At 49.1% G+C, this 13,830-nt stretch overlaps 1 protein-coding gene across 6 annotated transcripts in view; it reads right to left on the reverse strand.

The window, feature by feature from the left end:
• Positions 1-13,830, reverse strand: part of LOC117419547 (golgin subfamily B member 1-like) — a 36,831-nt gene that overhangs the window by 20,915 nt on the left and 2,086 nt on the right. For 5 of the 6 annotated variants that reach the window (XM_059027770.1, XM_059027771.1, XM_059027767.1 and 2 more), the window contains exons 2-12: positions 13,654-13,756; positions 12,486-12,641; positions 10,889-11,026; positions 8,439-8,624; positions 5,492-5,608; positions 5,029-5,142; positions 4,234-4,717; positions 3,889-3,992; positions 3,543-3,648; positions 2,685-2,752; positions 820-910 (exon numbers count right to left, since the gene is read on the reverse strand). In XM_059027770.1, coding sequence (XP_058883753.1) covers positions 820-910; positions 2,685-2,752; positions 3,543-3,648; positions 3,889-3,992; positions 4,234-4,717; positions 5,029-5,142; positions 5,492-5,608; positions 8,439-8,624; positions 10,889-11,026; positions 12,486-12,641; positions 13,654-13,749 — 1,660 coding nt within the window. In that variant the 5' untranslated portion in view covers positions 13,750-13,756. The remainder of the gene's footprint in view (positions 1-819; positions 911-2,684; positions 2,753-3,542; positions 3,649-3,888; positions 3,993-4,233; positions 4,718-5,028; positions 5,143-5,491; positions 5,609-8,438; positions 8,625-10,888; positions 11,027-12,485; positions 12,642-13,653; positions 13,757-13,830) is intronic. The other variant, XM_059027772.1, reaches the window with a different exon arrangement.

The raw sequence follows: 13,830 nt of genomic DNA on the forward strand, positions 1-13,830 counted from the left end.
CAGCAATAAGACAGAACAGCAGCTCATCAATAACTACACTCAAACCCACAGACTGCCAGGGCACAGCAATAACACAGAACAGCAGCTCATCAATAACTACACTCAAACCCACAGACTGCCAGGGCATAGCAATAACACAGAACAGCAGCTCACCAATAACTACACTCAAACCCACAGACTGCCAGGGCATAGCAATAACACAGAACAGCAGCTCACCAATAACTACACTCAAACCCACAGACTGCCAGGGCATAGCAATAACACAGAAGCAGCTCATCAATAACTACACTCAAACCCACAGACTGCCAGGGCATAGCAATAACACAGAAGCAGCTCATCAATAACTACACTCAAACCCACAGACTGCCAGGGCACAGCAATAAGACAGAAGCAGCTCATCAATAACTACACTCAAACCCACAGACTGCCAGGGCATAGCAATAAGACAGAAGCAGCTCATCAATAACTACACTCAAACCCACAGACTGCCAGGGCATAGCAATAAGACAGAACAGCAGCTCATCAATAACTACACTCAAACCCACAGACTGCCAGGGCATAGCAATAAGACAGAAGCAGCTCATCAATAACTACACTCAAACCCACAGACTGCCAGGGCATAGCAATAAGACAGAACAGCAGCTGACCAGCCTGGGTTTGGGGTTTCACCCTGTATGATTGTGGTAGGTTAGCCCCTGTGCATCCACAGCAAGCAGGAGGGTCACTCGCAGCACTGGCTAGTTATTTCCAGCGCACTGTTAGATACTTTATAATAAGCTGCTGTTGCCACAGTCAATACCCCTGGACCGGCCTCCTCACCTCCATCTTCAGCAGCTTGGGCTCCAGGGGGCGGGGCCTGGGCCTGAGTGGTGGGGTCCGCCCCTTCGTCTCCCGGCAACAGTTCCGGAATCTGAGAGAGAAAAAGCGATGCTTAAATAACGTACCTGCCATTTAAATATCCAGCGTCACGCGTCCCCACGTGCTGCTACAACTGTTTAAATAACATACCTGTCATTTTAAAATCCAGCGTCACGCGTCCCCACGTGCTGCTACAACTGTTTAAATAACGTACCTGTCATTTTAAAATCCAGCGTCACACGTCCCCACGTGCTGCTACAACTGTTTAAATAACGTACCTGTCATTTTAAAATCTAGCATCACACGTCCCCACGTGCTGCTACAACTGTTTAAATAACGTACCTGTCATTTTAAAATCTAGCATCACACGTCCCCACGTGCTGCTACAACTGTTTAAATAACGTACCTGTCATTTTAAAATCTAGCATCACACATCCCCACGTGCTGCTACAACTGTTTAAATAACGTACCTGTCATTTTAAAATCTAGCATCACACGTCCCCACGTGCTGCTACAACTGTTTAAATAACACACCTGTCATTTTAAAATCTAGCATCACGCGTCCCCACGTGCTGCTACAACTGTTTAAATAACGTACCTGTCATTTTAAAATCTAGCATCACACGTCCCCACGTGCTGCTACAACTGTTTAAATAACGTACCTGTCATTTTAAAATCTAGCATCACACGTCCCCACGTGCTGCTACAACTGTTTAAATAACGTACCTGTCATTTTAAAATCTAGCATCACACGTCCCCACGTGCTGCTACAACTGTTTAAATAACGTACCTGTCATTTTAAAATCTAGCGTTACCCGTCCCCACATGCTGCTACAACTGTTTAAATAACGTACCTGTCATTTTAAAATCTAGCGTTATCCATCCCCACATGCTGCTACAATTGTTTAAATAACGTACCTGTCATTTTAAAATCTAGCGTTACCCGTCCCCACATGCTGCTACAATTGTTTAAATAACGTACCTGTCATTTTAAAATCTAGCGTTACCTGTCCCCACATGCTGCTACAATTGTTTAAATAACGTACCTGTCATTTTCTTTTCATTGTTAACATCCTGACAACTTTTTACACTTTGGTTTAAACTTTAAGTTTAAAGTCAGTTTCAAAGCTCTTTTCAAAATGTCCGCTCTAGTGCACTGGGTTTTGAGATCGGCCCTCTAAGTCAGGGTTTCCCAGCCTGGTCCTGGGGACCGCTGTGTCTGCTGGCTTTCATTCCAATTGAGTACTCAATTACTTAATCAATCCCTTCACTGAACTGACCATTTGCTAAATTAGACCTTTGTTTTCAGCTCTTAAACAGTTGCAGATTTCAAGTCAGCTATAACATTATATAAGTAACTTGAAATCTGCAACTGTTTAAGATCTGAAAACAAGTAAAAAGGTCTAATTTAGCAAATGATCAGTTCAATGAAGGGTCTAAAGTAATTGAGAGCTCAGCTGGCATGAAACCCAGAGCTGGTTCCTCTATACGTTTAATAAGAAATACCTACACACTGTGGCTTCTCAAGCTTGTAGTAAAACCTGGAATGGGTGAAACTGCTACGCAACAGGAGTCTGTCTTCCATCCCTGAGTGAGCAGTTTATTTGTATTTTTAAGCACCAATGAAGTAAATAAACAAGGTCATCGCAGTTAAGTGGACAGCTGTGTAAGCGTCTCCCCTCCTAGCACTCAGACCTCCTAATCCTCAGACTTGCACAGCACTGAAATGAGATTCCCGAGTCCTCCCATCTCAGCACTGTAGAGACGAGGAGGGGAAGGAATCCCCTGTCCTGCCCTGCCCTCTCCTCTTACTTTCTGCTTCTTACCTCAGATGACTTCTTCTCTTCACACTCGCCAGCTTCCTTCAGTCTATCAAGCTCAGAGCGCAGCGACTCTGAAACAGACAAGCAAACACAAGCACAGGTTTACCTACAATCCAGTCTCCCCTGTCCTGTGGACTTACAGGCTACAGACACTTTTTAAACACACACACACGCACGCGCACACATACACATGCACGCACATGCTCATACACACACACATAATATTATTATTATTATTATTATTATTATTATTATTATTATTATTATTATTTATTTCTTAGCAGACACCCTTATCCAGGGCGACTTACAATTGTTACAAGATATCACATCATATATTATACAGATATCATGTATTATTTTTTTACATACAATTACCCATTTATACAGTTTTTTTTTTGTTTTTTTTTACTGGAGCAATCTAGGTAAAGTACCTTGCTCAAGAGTACGGCAGCAGTGTCCCCACCTGGGATTGAATCCATAGCCCTCCGGTCAAGAGTCCAGAGCCCTAACCACTACTCCACACTGCCGCCCCTAATATTATTAATGGACCACCATCATAAAGCTCTTTACAGAGGTAGCCTGTGAACTCTGCATTATATATATTTGAACCGGTGACCTTCTGGTTCCATGCCCTGGACTTTCACCACCGGACCACACTGCCTCCCAAACGCACACATACAGACATACGTACTCACATAAGAAGTCTTATTTCCACCCCTGCTTCACCCAGCCAGCGCCCTCAATACCACTGCCGTGTGTGTGTGTGGGTGTGTGGGTGTGTGTGTGTGTGTGTGTGTGTGTGTGTGTGTGTGTGTGTGTGTGTGTGTGTGTGTGTGTGTGTGTGTGTGTGTGTAAACTCACCGTTCTCAGCTCTCAGATCCTCGAAGTCGACCACGTGCAGCTGCAGGGAGCCCTTCTCCTCCTCTAACTCCACCAGTCTGTTCCGCAGAGACACCACCTCCACTTCCTGTTCCAACAGAGCAAACATCTTCAAAACACATTTGAATCACATCCTCTCCACTCTAACCACTCCCCTGCACTGACCCCCGGCCAGGCACAGCACAGACTCAGAGGAGTGTTGGCTGAGGCGTCGTCAGAAACACGGGGCGATTCAGCTGCGCGCAACCAAGCTGTGCAACTGACCGCTGAGGTGTGGACCCGGCTTAAGGTACCCAAGTTTCAACCCTCCGCCCCTCCCACTCCTCACCTGCAGTGTGTTGAGTTGCTGCTCCAGCTCTCTGATCTGTGCGGAGGACTCCTCCTCCCTCAGTCTCTGCGGCTCTCCCACCACAGCTCTGCTCTGCAGCTCCCCTGAAACACACAGCACCCCATGTCACACTCCCCCTTGTTCACACTCAGTGACTGGCTTTCAATCCTTGTGCAGGGGGACCACAATCACGGAACACCCCCTCACTCCCCGCAAACGTGAGGATAACAAGTAAAACAAAGAAATAATGGAACAATCTCAAATCAGAAACGTATTGTTCTCTAAATGGTTTGATTAAACCAAAGAATAAACTCCAGTACAGTTGAACCCAGGTCCAACACTCACCCTGCAGCTGCTCTAGCCTGTGTGAGAGCTCTGTGCAGCGAGTCTCCTTCTCCTGGTTCTGTGTGCTGAGCAGGTCCAGCCTCCCCTCCATAGCCTGCAGCACTGCCTGCAGCGCAGGGACGGTCCTGACAGGGTCCGGGGGCAGAGGGGAGGGCTCCTCATGCTCCTCTCTGCCCGGCAGACGCTCCATAAGAGACCAGAGCGCCCCCCACAGGCCAGAGAGATCCTCCAGCCGCCTCTGCACCTCTCTGTCCTCTGCCTCCTGCCTCTCCCGAGCCTCGGCCTCACGTTTCTCCTGCTCAGCCTGGCTCCTCTCCCCTGCCTCCCTCTGCTCTGCTCCCAGCCTCTCCTGCTCCAGCCTCCATGCTGCCAGCTCTGCCTCTCTCTCCGCAGCCTCATCCCGCCATCGCTGCCCCTCCTCTTCTATCTGCCTCCGGGACTCCACCAACTCAGCCTCCATCCGACGAAACTGCTCCGTGAGGATCTGCAAGAGAAACAGGGCAGCAAGTTCAGCAAACAAGACGCCTTTATCTGCTGCTGTTAAAATCAACATGGTTTAAAGAATCATTAGTTAGATCTGATGTGCGTATCATTCATCTTTCCAGTAATGACAGCACACAAGTTGTGTTGTTGGCCATTTGTGTTTGAAAAAACTAAATGAAATGTGAGTAGATTATGTTACAATTCACCAATATAAAGCTTTTCTTTTTCATTGTGCGAGATGCCCCTGGATTGTACTTCCATGTGGTTATTTTCACTGCAGGTAATGTGGGCGCAGCTGGAGCCGTGCCTCACCTGCTTCTGCTGGTCAGCGCTGTTCAGCTCCTGCTGCAGCATCTCCACCACCTGGGAGCGGGCGTGAAGAGCCTCCTCCATCTCCTCCGCCTTCCTCCGCAGGGACTTGAGCAGCTAGGGGGGCAAGAGGGACAATTAGCCACTGAGCCACAGCACAGCACAGCCATTCACACAGTACCACCAAGCACTGATTCTGAGACAGGACTGAGCACCCTCTGTCTGTATTTGCTGCTGCTGCTCGAGCGAAGCTTCGCTTCCTCCTTTTTCCTTCCCTTCTTCTGTGATGCTGCCCACACCACCCTGCCCTTCCAGTACCTTTTGCTAGGGCAGAGCCTTCCTTCTCTCCCTCCTTCCATCCCTTTCTCTCTTCCTGTATTCTGTGATTCTGCCCACAACACCATGCCCTTCCCCAGTACTTTCTGCTCGGACGGAGCATTCCTCCTCTCCCTCTCCCCCTCTATACCTGCTGCTGCTCGGGCTCTGGCTGCGATGCCACCCTCACCAGCTCCTCCTCATGGCGCTGCACCTGCTCCTGGAAACGCATGTCCTTCTCCTGGACCACCTCCTGCAGGGCGCGCACCTGGGAGCAGAGAGCAGGACCCGTCAGAACCATTGCACACACACACACACACACACACACTCACAGCACACCTGAGAGGAGACAGCAGGACCCATCAGAACCATCGCTGCCATCAGAACCATCACGCGTAGACACACACACACACACACACACAGCTACAACATAAGCAATCAAAGCGCACTCGAGAGCAACACCCCACCAGAACCATCACACACACACCCACTCAAACACAACACACTCGAGAGCAACACCCCACCAGAACCATCACACACACACCCACTCAAACACAACACAACACAAGCAATCACAGCACACTCGAGAGCAACACCCCACCAGAACCATCACACACACACCCACTCAAACACAACACAACACAAGCAATCACAGCACACTCAAGAGCAACACCCCACCAGAACCATCACACACACACCCACTCAAACACAACACAAGCAATCACAGCACACTCGAGAGCAACACCCCACCAGAACCATCACACACACACCCACTCAAACACAACACAACACAAGCAATCACAGCACACTCGAGAGCAACACCCCACCAGAACCATCACACACACACTCACTCAAACACAACACAAGCAATCACAGCACACTCGAGAGCAACACCCCACCAGAACCATCACACACACACCCACTCAAACACAACACAACACAAGCAATCACAGCACACTCGAGAGCAACACCCCACCAGAACCATCACACACACACCCACTCAAACACAACACAACACAAGCAATCACAGCACACTCGAGAGCAACACCCCACCAGAACCATCGCTCGCTCGCTCGCTCGCACACACACTTTGGAATTCATGTGAAGCAAACTTTGTTCAACTTTTCGGATGTGTCCCGGCACTATGATCAATAGAAAGATATTTGATTGGACCTCATGGGGGGGCCATCATGAAGCCAGTGGTCTCTTCATCTGTATACACACAGCTGAGAGCGATAAATGGATGCCTGTGTATCTACAGAGAACAAAACGAGGAGATTTCTTTCTTTATTTGTTGGTGTTACAGGTTGTAAGGAAGCCTTGTCAGGTTTGGTACTGCTCAAAACGACCTATTTATTTATTGTACCTATACTTCACAGATAATAATTCATATAACAGCGCTATACACCTGTGCCTGAAACTGGGGAAGATTCTGTATATGATGTGATTGAACATTTGCAATGCAAGTTTTCTGATGTGTATGTGCTAGATAAGGACGTTAGCATTGATGAGGGTTTGAAGTGCGTCTGCTTTGAAATCTGTCACACGAAAAATCACTTCTAAAAAGTGATATGCCTGCACAAGTATTATAATGTTATTATAAAGCTGCCATGGTAAAAAATATGTTATTTATACTTATATAATGCTGCCATTGGAAAAACAAATGATGTTATGTCGTGCTCTATATTATAATGCTACAATTGTAAACATATTGTTGTTATTTTTTTTATTTAAGTTCTGTTGAAATACTGTATTTCCGTTTATCATAATCACAATAAAAAAGTGTGTACTTAAAAATATATAGCAAATATTTTTTTGAAAACTGTCCAAATTGCTTATTTGAGGGCTAAGAATGAACAATCTGCAAAAAAACCCTTTTTAACATGGATCCAAAATAAATGGTGAGCTGGGTGGTTAGTGACACGTGCGGTCACATGGCATCACATCCCAGTGCGGATCCCAGCTTATCACAGACTCAACATGTTCTATCTGAGGATAGTACATTCAGGATTCATCCACTTAGAGACTGCAGCTTATTAGCAGGGATTCCTGATACCATTTATAGCTCATGGGGAATTAAGGACTTTTTAAATGTAATCAGCCAGGGGAGGGAGAATTTAGATTGGCTGCAATCTTTCATCTAAACTTTGTAAGGACACCGGCAGGGTCAATGCCATTATTTCACATATGTTTCTATTTGCTGTACATGCATTTTGTTTTCTTATTATTTTCAAAAGGCAGGGCTTTCTCATTCCCTGCACTAACACTGTGGGAGGTGTGGCTCAGCCTGGCTAGTTTTCTAGCAGTTAAAGAGTTTTAATAAAATGATGGTCATTCTCTACAGAGTCTTAGATTACCATGCCTATTGTTTGGCATGGAGTGGCTTAATTCTAGCAGTGTGTCCTTAATGGAAAATAAACTCCCCCGTGCCGCCCCGCCCTGCCCTGCCCTGCCCTGCCCTGCTCTGCTCTGCCCTGCTCTGCCCCGCTCTGCCCTGCCCTGCCCTGCTCTGCCCCGCTCTGCCCCGCTCTGCCCTGCCCTGCTCTGCCCTGCCCTGCCCTGCCCTGCTCTGCCCTGCCCTGCTCTGCCCTGCCCTGCTCTGCCCTGCGGCAATCTTCAATGCCAGGCTCTCAACCCACAGCATCAGCCTCTCGGGCAGGCATCAGCACGAAAGGCAGAGTCTGAGCAGCAGCTTAACAACAGACACTGAAGTAACCTGAGATTAATCCTTTAGAAATAAACCTGCAAACAAGGGATGGACACAAAACTGTCAAGTGACATGTTTTCCAGAAGGTTCTAGAATATATTTACAGAAGACAGGTCATTTAGTGTAGCTATAAAACAAAATGTGACGATTATATGAAATGTTTGACAAAGAATGTAGTAGTTTATTTTAATCCTTGTCTCTAGAACAAAATGAAAAAAAACACAGTGTACACAATCCATTTAGTCAAACATAATAAAAATAAAAAAACTGCTGTTTGGTTTGATGAAGCACTGTGTAACTTGCGATGCCACCCTGCCCTCTGCTCCCTGCCCCCTGCTCCCTGATCCCTGCTCCATCCTCCCTCATCCCTGCTCCCTGCCCTACCCTGTACCTGCTCGTTGTGCTGCGCTTCGCTTTCACGCAGGCACTCCTCGGACACCCGCAGCTCCTCCTGCAGACGCTGCACGGTCTCCTGCAGGGTCCTCGCACCTGTTGCTTCCTCCTGGAGGCGAAGCCTCAGCTGCTCCACTTCCTCCTCCAAGCCCCGGTCCACAGTGAGGCTCACATTGGGGCTCGCCTGTTGGGAGAAAATGGGGAGTGAGGCAGGGCGAGAGAGAGAGAGAGAGAGAGAGAGAGAGAGAGAGTGAGAGTGAGATAATACCGTTTCACAGCAAAGAGACACAGAGAGAGACAGGGAGTGGACAAGAGGGGAACAGAGAGGGTCAACTGCATAACAACTACAAGTAAAGCTAAAATTTTCATTGGAATTTGTTTAATACATTTAAAATGAATTATAAAGAGTTTGTTTGTTTTGTCCAGCCACTGTAGTGAATGCAGGGCTTGGGGAGATGGACCTCACTCCCTGGTGGTTTTGCTTGTTCCCATGAGCCAAGATGAGACTGATTGAACTCTCAAGGCAGTAAAACTTGATACTGACCAAACCGCAATGCAACAGGAGAAATCATGAAGAGAAAGCGATGTGCAGGCAGGATTAGCGGGCAGTAGTGCTGGATGAATAGATTATTCGATTGTTCTCATTGAGCTCTGTCAGCAGTTGATTTCTGTAATCAGGAGAGGGTCATTGGTGTCGACTGGGATCATTTACCATTCAAAGAGAAACGAGTGAAGAAACAGCTGCTTGGATTTGTGGCGATTGCTGCTTTTCATAAGAGACACTGTGCAGAACAGCGACCCACACAAAACACAAGCAGCTGTTTCTTCACTCGTTTCACTTCACTTGTTTCAGTCAACACCGACGGCCCTGACCTGCGGAGGGCTCAATCTGAACAGTGGAATCATCGGCTCGCACAGCCCTGGCACACAGAGCTGCACACGGACAGCTGGCTCTGGGATTCAGTGAAGCCAGAGCAGTCAGCAGGTGAGTGATCACTGCGCTCCAACTGATAGTAATAGCAAACACTGTCCCGGATTATATACAGGCAGACATGGGACCTCACAAGCTTAATAATAATCCCTCCACAGTATTGCTGTGCAGTTGTTTACAGCCACTGTCAGCATCGAGCAGGGCTGTGTGCCCACTGTACTGACTGCTCCTGTGAATCTGCAGCAGCTCGCAGGGCTGTGTGCCCACTGTAATGACTGCTCCTGTGAATCTGCAGCGGCTCACAGGGCTGTGTGCCCACTGTACTGACTGCTCCTGTGAATCTGCAGCGGCTCGCAGGGCTGTGTGCCCACTGTACTGACTGCTCCTGTGAATCTGCAGCGGCTCACAGGGCTGTGTGCCCACTGTACTGACTGCTCCTGTGAATCTGCAGCGGCTCACAGGGCTGTGTGCCCACTGTACTGACTGCTCCTGTGAATCTGCAGCGGCTTGCAGGGCTGTGTGTCCACTGTACTGACTGCTCCTGTGAATCTGCAGCGGCTCGCAGGGCTGTGTGCCCACTGTACTGACTGCTCCTGTGAATCTGCAGCGGCTCGCAGGGCTGTGTGCCCACTGTACTGACTGCTCCTGTGAATCTGCAGCGGCTCGCAGGGCTGTGTGCCCACTGTACTGACTGCTCCTGTGAATCTGCAGCGGCTTGCAGGGCTGTGTGTCCACTGTACTGACTGCTCCTGTGAATCTGCAGCGGCTCGCAGGGCTGTGTGCCCACTGTACTGACTGCTCCTGTGAATCTGCAGCGGCTCGCAGGGCTGTGTGCCCACTGTACTGACTGCTCCTGTGAATCTGCAGCGGCTCGCAGGGCTGTGTGCCCACTGTACTGACTGCTCCTGTGAATCTGCAGCGGCTCGCAGGGCTGTGTGCCCACTGTACTGACTGCTCCTGTGAATCTGCAGCGGCTCGCAGGGCTGTGTGCCCACTGTACTGACTGCTCCTGTGAATCTGCAGCGGCTCGCAGGGCTGTGTGCCCACTGTACTGACTGCTCCTGTGAATCTGCAGTGGCTCGCAGGGCTGTGTGCCCACTGTACTGACTGCTCCTGTGAATCTGCAGCGGCCCGCAGTGACATCATCCCAGGGCTGCTGCCCCCCAACAGGCTCAGTGACATCACCCCCCACCCCTCCCCTCCGCCCAACAACAAACGGCACATTCATGAAGCAACTTTTCCAGAAGATGATCCAAAAAAAATAACACAGCGGAAACACATAAAAGTAAGCAATGTACTGGCCCTGCCACAGCTGGAAATACAAAATGAGCGCTGCCCAGGAGATTTAAAAAGAACCTCACCGTGATCATCACTGCATGTGCACACATGTAAGCGTGAACAATCCTCCTTCAGTAAAGTATATTTAAAAAAATGATCCCAGTTAGGTTCTGACTCATTTTGTGACCATTTGACTGACAGGTTGTGCTGTGTGCTGTGTGCTGTGTGCTCTCACCCACCTCTCTCCCTGCTGCTCCTTGCTCGCTGCCTGGTGTTGTCTTCTTCAGCTCCTCGATCTGCTTGTTGAGTGACACCACCTTGGCTTTGGCCTGGAGCTTCAGCTTGGACAGCTTGGCATCTGCTGCCTCCCTCTCCTCCTGCAGGGACCAGCAGCACACAGATCAGAACCTGGATAACCAGCCCTGCTCCTGGCATCTACTGCCTCCCTCTCCTCCTGCAGGGACCAGCAGCACACAGATCAGAACCGGGATAACCAGCCCTGCTCCTGGCATCTACTGCCTCCCTCTCCTCCTGCAGGGACCAGCAGCACACAGATCAGAACCGGGATAACCAGCCCTGCTCCTGGCATCTACTGCCTCCCTCTCCTCCTGCAGGGACCAGCAGCACACAGATCAGAACCGGGATAACCAGCCCTGCTCCTGGCATCTACTGCCTCCCTCTCCTCCTGCAGGGACCAGCAGCACACAGATCAGAACCTGGATAACCAGCCCTGCTCCTGGCATCTACTGCCTCCCTCTCCTCCTGCAGGGACCAGCAGCACACAGATCAGAACCGGGATAACCAGCCCTGCTCCTGGCATCTACTGCCTCCCTCTCCTCCTGCAGGGACCAGCAGCACACAGATCAGAACCTGGATAACCAGCCCTGCGCCAGCTACCTGCACCCCAGCATCTTCTCCATCCACTACCACCCGGCAAAGTGTGTGTGTGTGAATGTGCTCTTATACATTATACTGCACCCTTAGAGTCCCTGTCGCTGGGGATAGCGCCATCTGAAGATACAATGTCATTACACTTCAACACAAATCAATACTCCACACAGAGATCTGCAGGTGGCACTCAACCTGGGGTAGCGATCTGAATTACAAATTGATTCAACTAAGTTAGCAAAAAGTAACCGCCCCCTATACAAAAGCTAACTCACACGCTGCGCTTGGAGTTTGTGTGTGGATGAAATGAAAGCTAATTCTGCTCTACATGCAAATTGATATGCAAATAAGGAGCCATCAGCACCAACACTGTTCCACCGCTGAATGATACAGCAACGGGTCAGTGGGAACATGCCTAGAAACCACTCCGGACTGTATTTGATGCAACATAGCCTTTCAGCATTGCTCTGCCAGTACTGTATGTACAAGCCATGTACCTGCATAGCTAATGTTTCATGAACGCATCTCAGCCTTGCGATTTACATAAAAGTTTCAGCCCCAGTTTCTTATCTTCCTAACTGAAGCAGAGACCATACTTTCAATCAGAATGACATGACTGTATCTAATCTAGCCATTTGTTTTGTGTGTGTTATTTTAGGATACCTGGATTTCGTTAAACTGACTCAAACTGTATTGCAAATTGCATTGGTAAGAAGCAGAGAATGAAGGGGGTAGTGGAAGTGAAATGGAAGCCGGGAGTGGGCACTCTGTTCACACTGCCTAAACAATGCTTGATAAGATCAGTGGACAGTATGTAGTGTGCAGAGTATTCATGTGTAATGAGAGATCTACACCTGATAAAACTCCCAATTTCCTTTTGGTTTAAAAATCTCCCTGGGGTATAAAGGCATGACTCACACCCAGCCCGGCTCTCTGCCTGCCTCTCACCTTGAGCCTGGCCTCGCTCTGCTGAAGCTTGGCATCTCTCTCTCTGATCAGCTCCTTCAGGTGGACCACCAGCTGCTCAGTGTGAGCCAGACGCTCCAGAGCATCCTCCCCCTCCAGGGCCTGCGGGGCTGGGGGAGCCTGCGCCAGCGCCTCCTCCTGGGAACACAGATAAACAACAAGACAGTCAGCACGCGAGCAGGCAAGGAAGCTCACACACACACACACACACACACACACACACACACACACACACACACACACACCATTGGCACACGTGGCAAGAAGGCTCAGACAGCCTTTGCGAAACAGTTTCAGTTCATTAATGTTTTTATTTAGTTTAAAACCTGAAACAGAGAATCTCAGACTACTTTGTGTGGCAAGAGGCCAAACCAGGACAAGAGATTTGCTCTTATCTTCTCTCTCCACTTGGAGGTATTCAGAGCGAATTCAAACACCTGCTCTTCAGTTGCTTTGCCCAGAATGATAACCCAATTAACAGCACTGACCCAGCAGGGGTCAAAACTGGAACATGATCTGAGGGGAGCACTTGATTCTAAATGATCATCCGAATCGGGGGTACTAACAATCACAGAGTATTTAACACATTCACCTCATAACGTACAGCACTAAACAATGTGATTACCCACAGGTAAAACCTGACAGTCACTAAAGCAGGGCGGTAACAGCAGACGCACTGTGATGAGGCAAAGGGGTTTCGGTCTGTAATTCAGCCTCCCGACAGTAGAAGGCATCAAACCAACTCGGGACTTCCCTTACCAAGGTGTCGTGACCATGACGAAAGTCCTCTTTATGAGGGGCGGCACCTTGGTGAGGGGCGGAAGTGCGAGTATGTAAATTCCAGCCACTGGAGTCAAGTGAGTTATAAGGACACTTGTTAGTTTGGGATTGGTGTTCCACTGACTACAGGGGCGAGGCGTTGCATGCTAAAGGGAACGTGCTACCGTGTTTGGGGTTGTCCTAAAAAGCACAAGCGGGGTGAATAGGCGGGAGGGAGAGACGAAGAATTGGCTTGTTTGTTTTCATTTTGTCAACGAATAATATTAATAAAAAACCTTCATTTTGTTGCACGTAAATTACTGTCTGGACATTCCATTGTTCCCCACACGCCTCACACGCACGTTTAAAGATTCCTGTGAATCCCGCTCACCTCGGATTCATGCTCAAGCGGCTCCTCTCCGTCCCCTGACAGCTCCTGCAGGACAGAGTTCACTCCCTTGGCCAGGCCGGACAGTCGGCTCAGCATCGCCGCTCTGGGGACAGACAGTGGGACTGCGTTAAAAAGGGCACAAACCACACGCACACGCACACGCACACGCACACACAC

This window comes from Acipenser ruthenus, chromosome 7 (assembly GCF_902713425.1).
Source record: "Acipenser ruthenus chromosome 7, fAciRut3.2 maternal haplotype, whole genome shotgun sequence".
NCBI lineage: Eukaryota > Metazoa > Chordata > Actinopteri > Acipenseriformes > Acipenseridae > Acipenser > Acipenser ruthenus.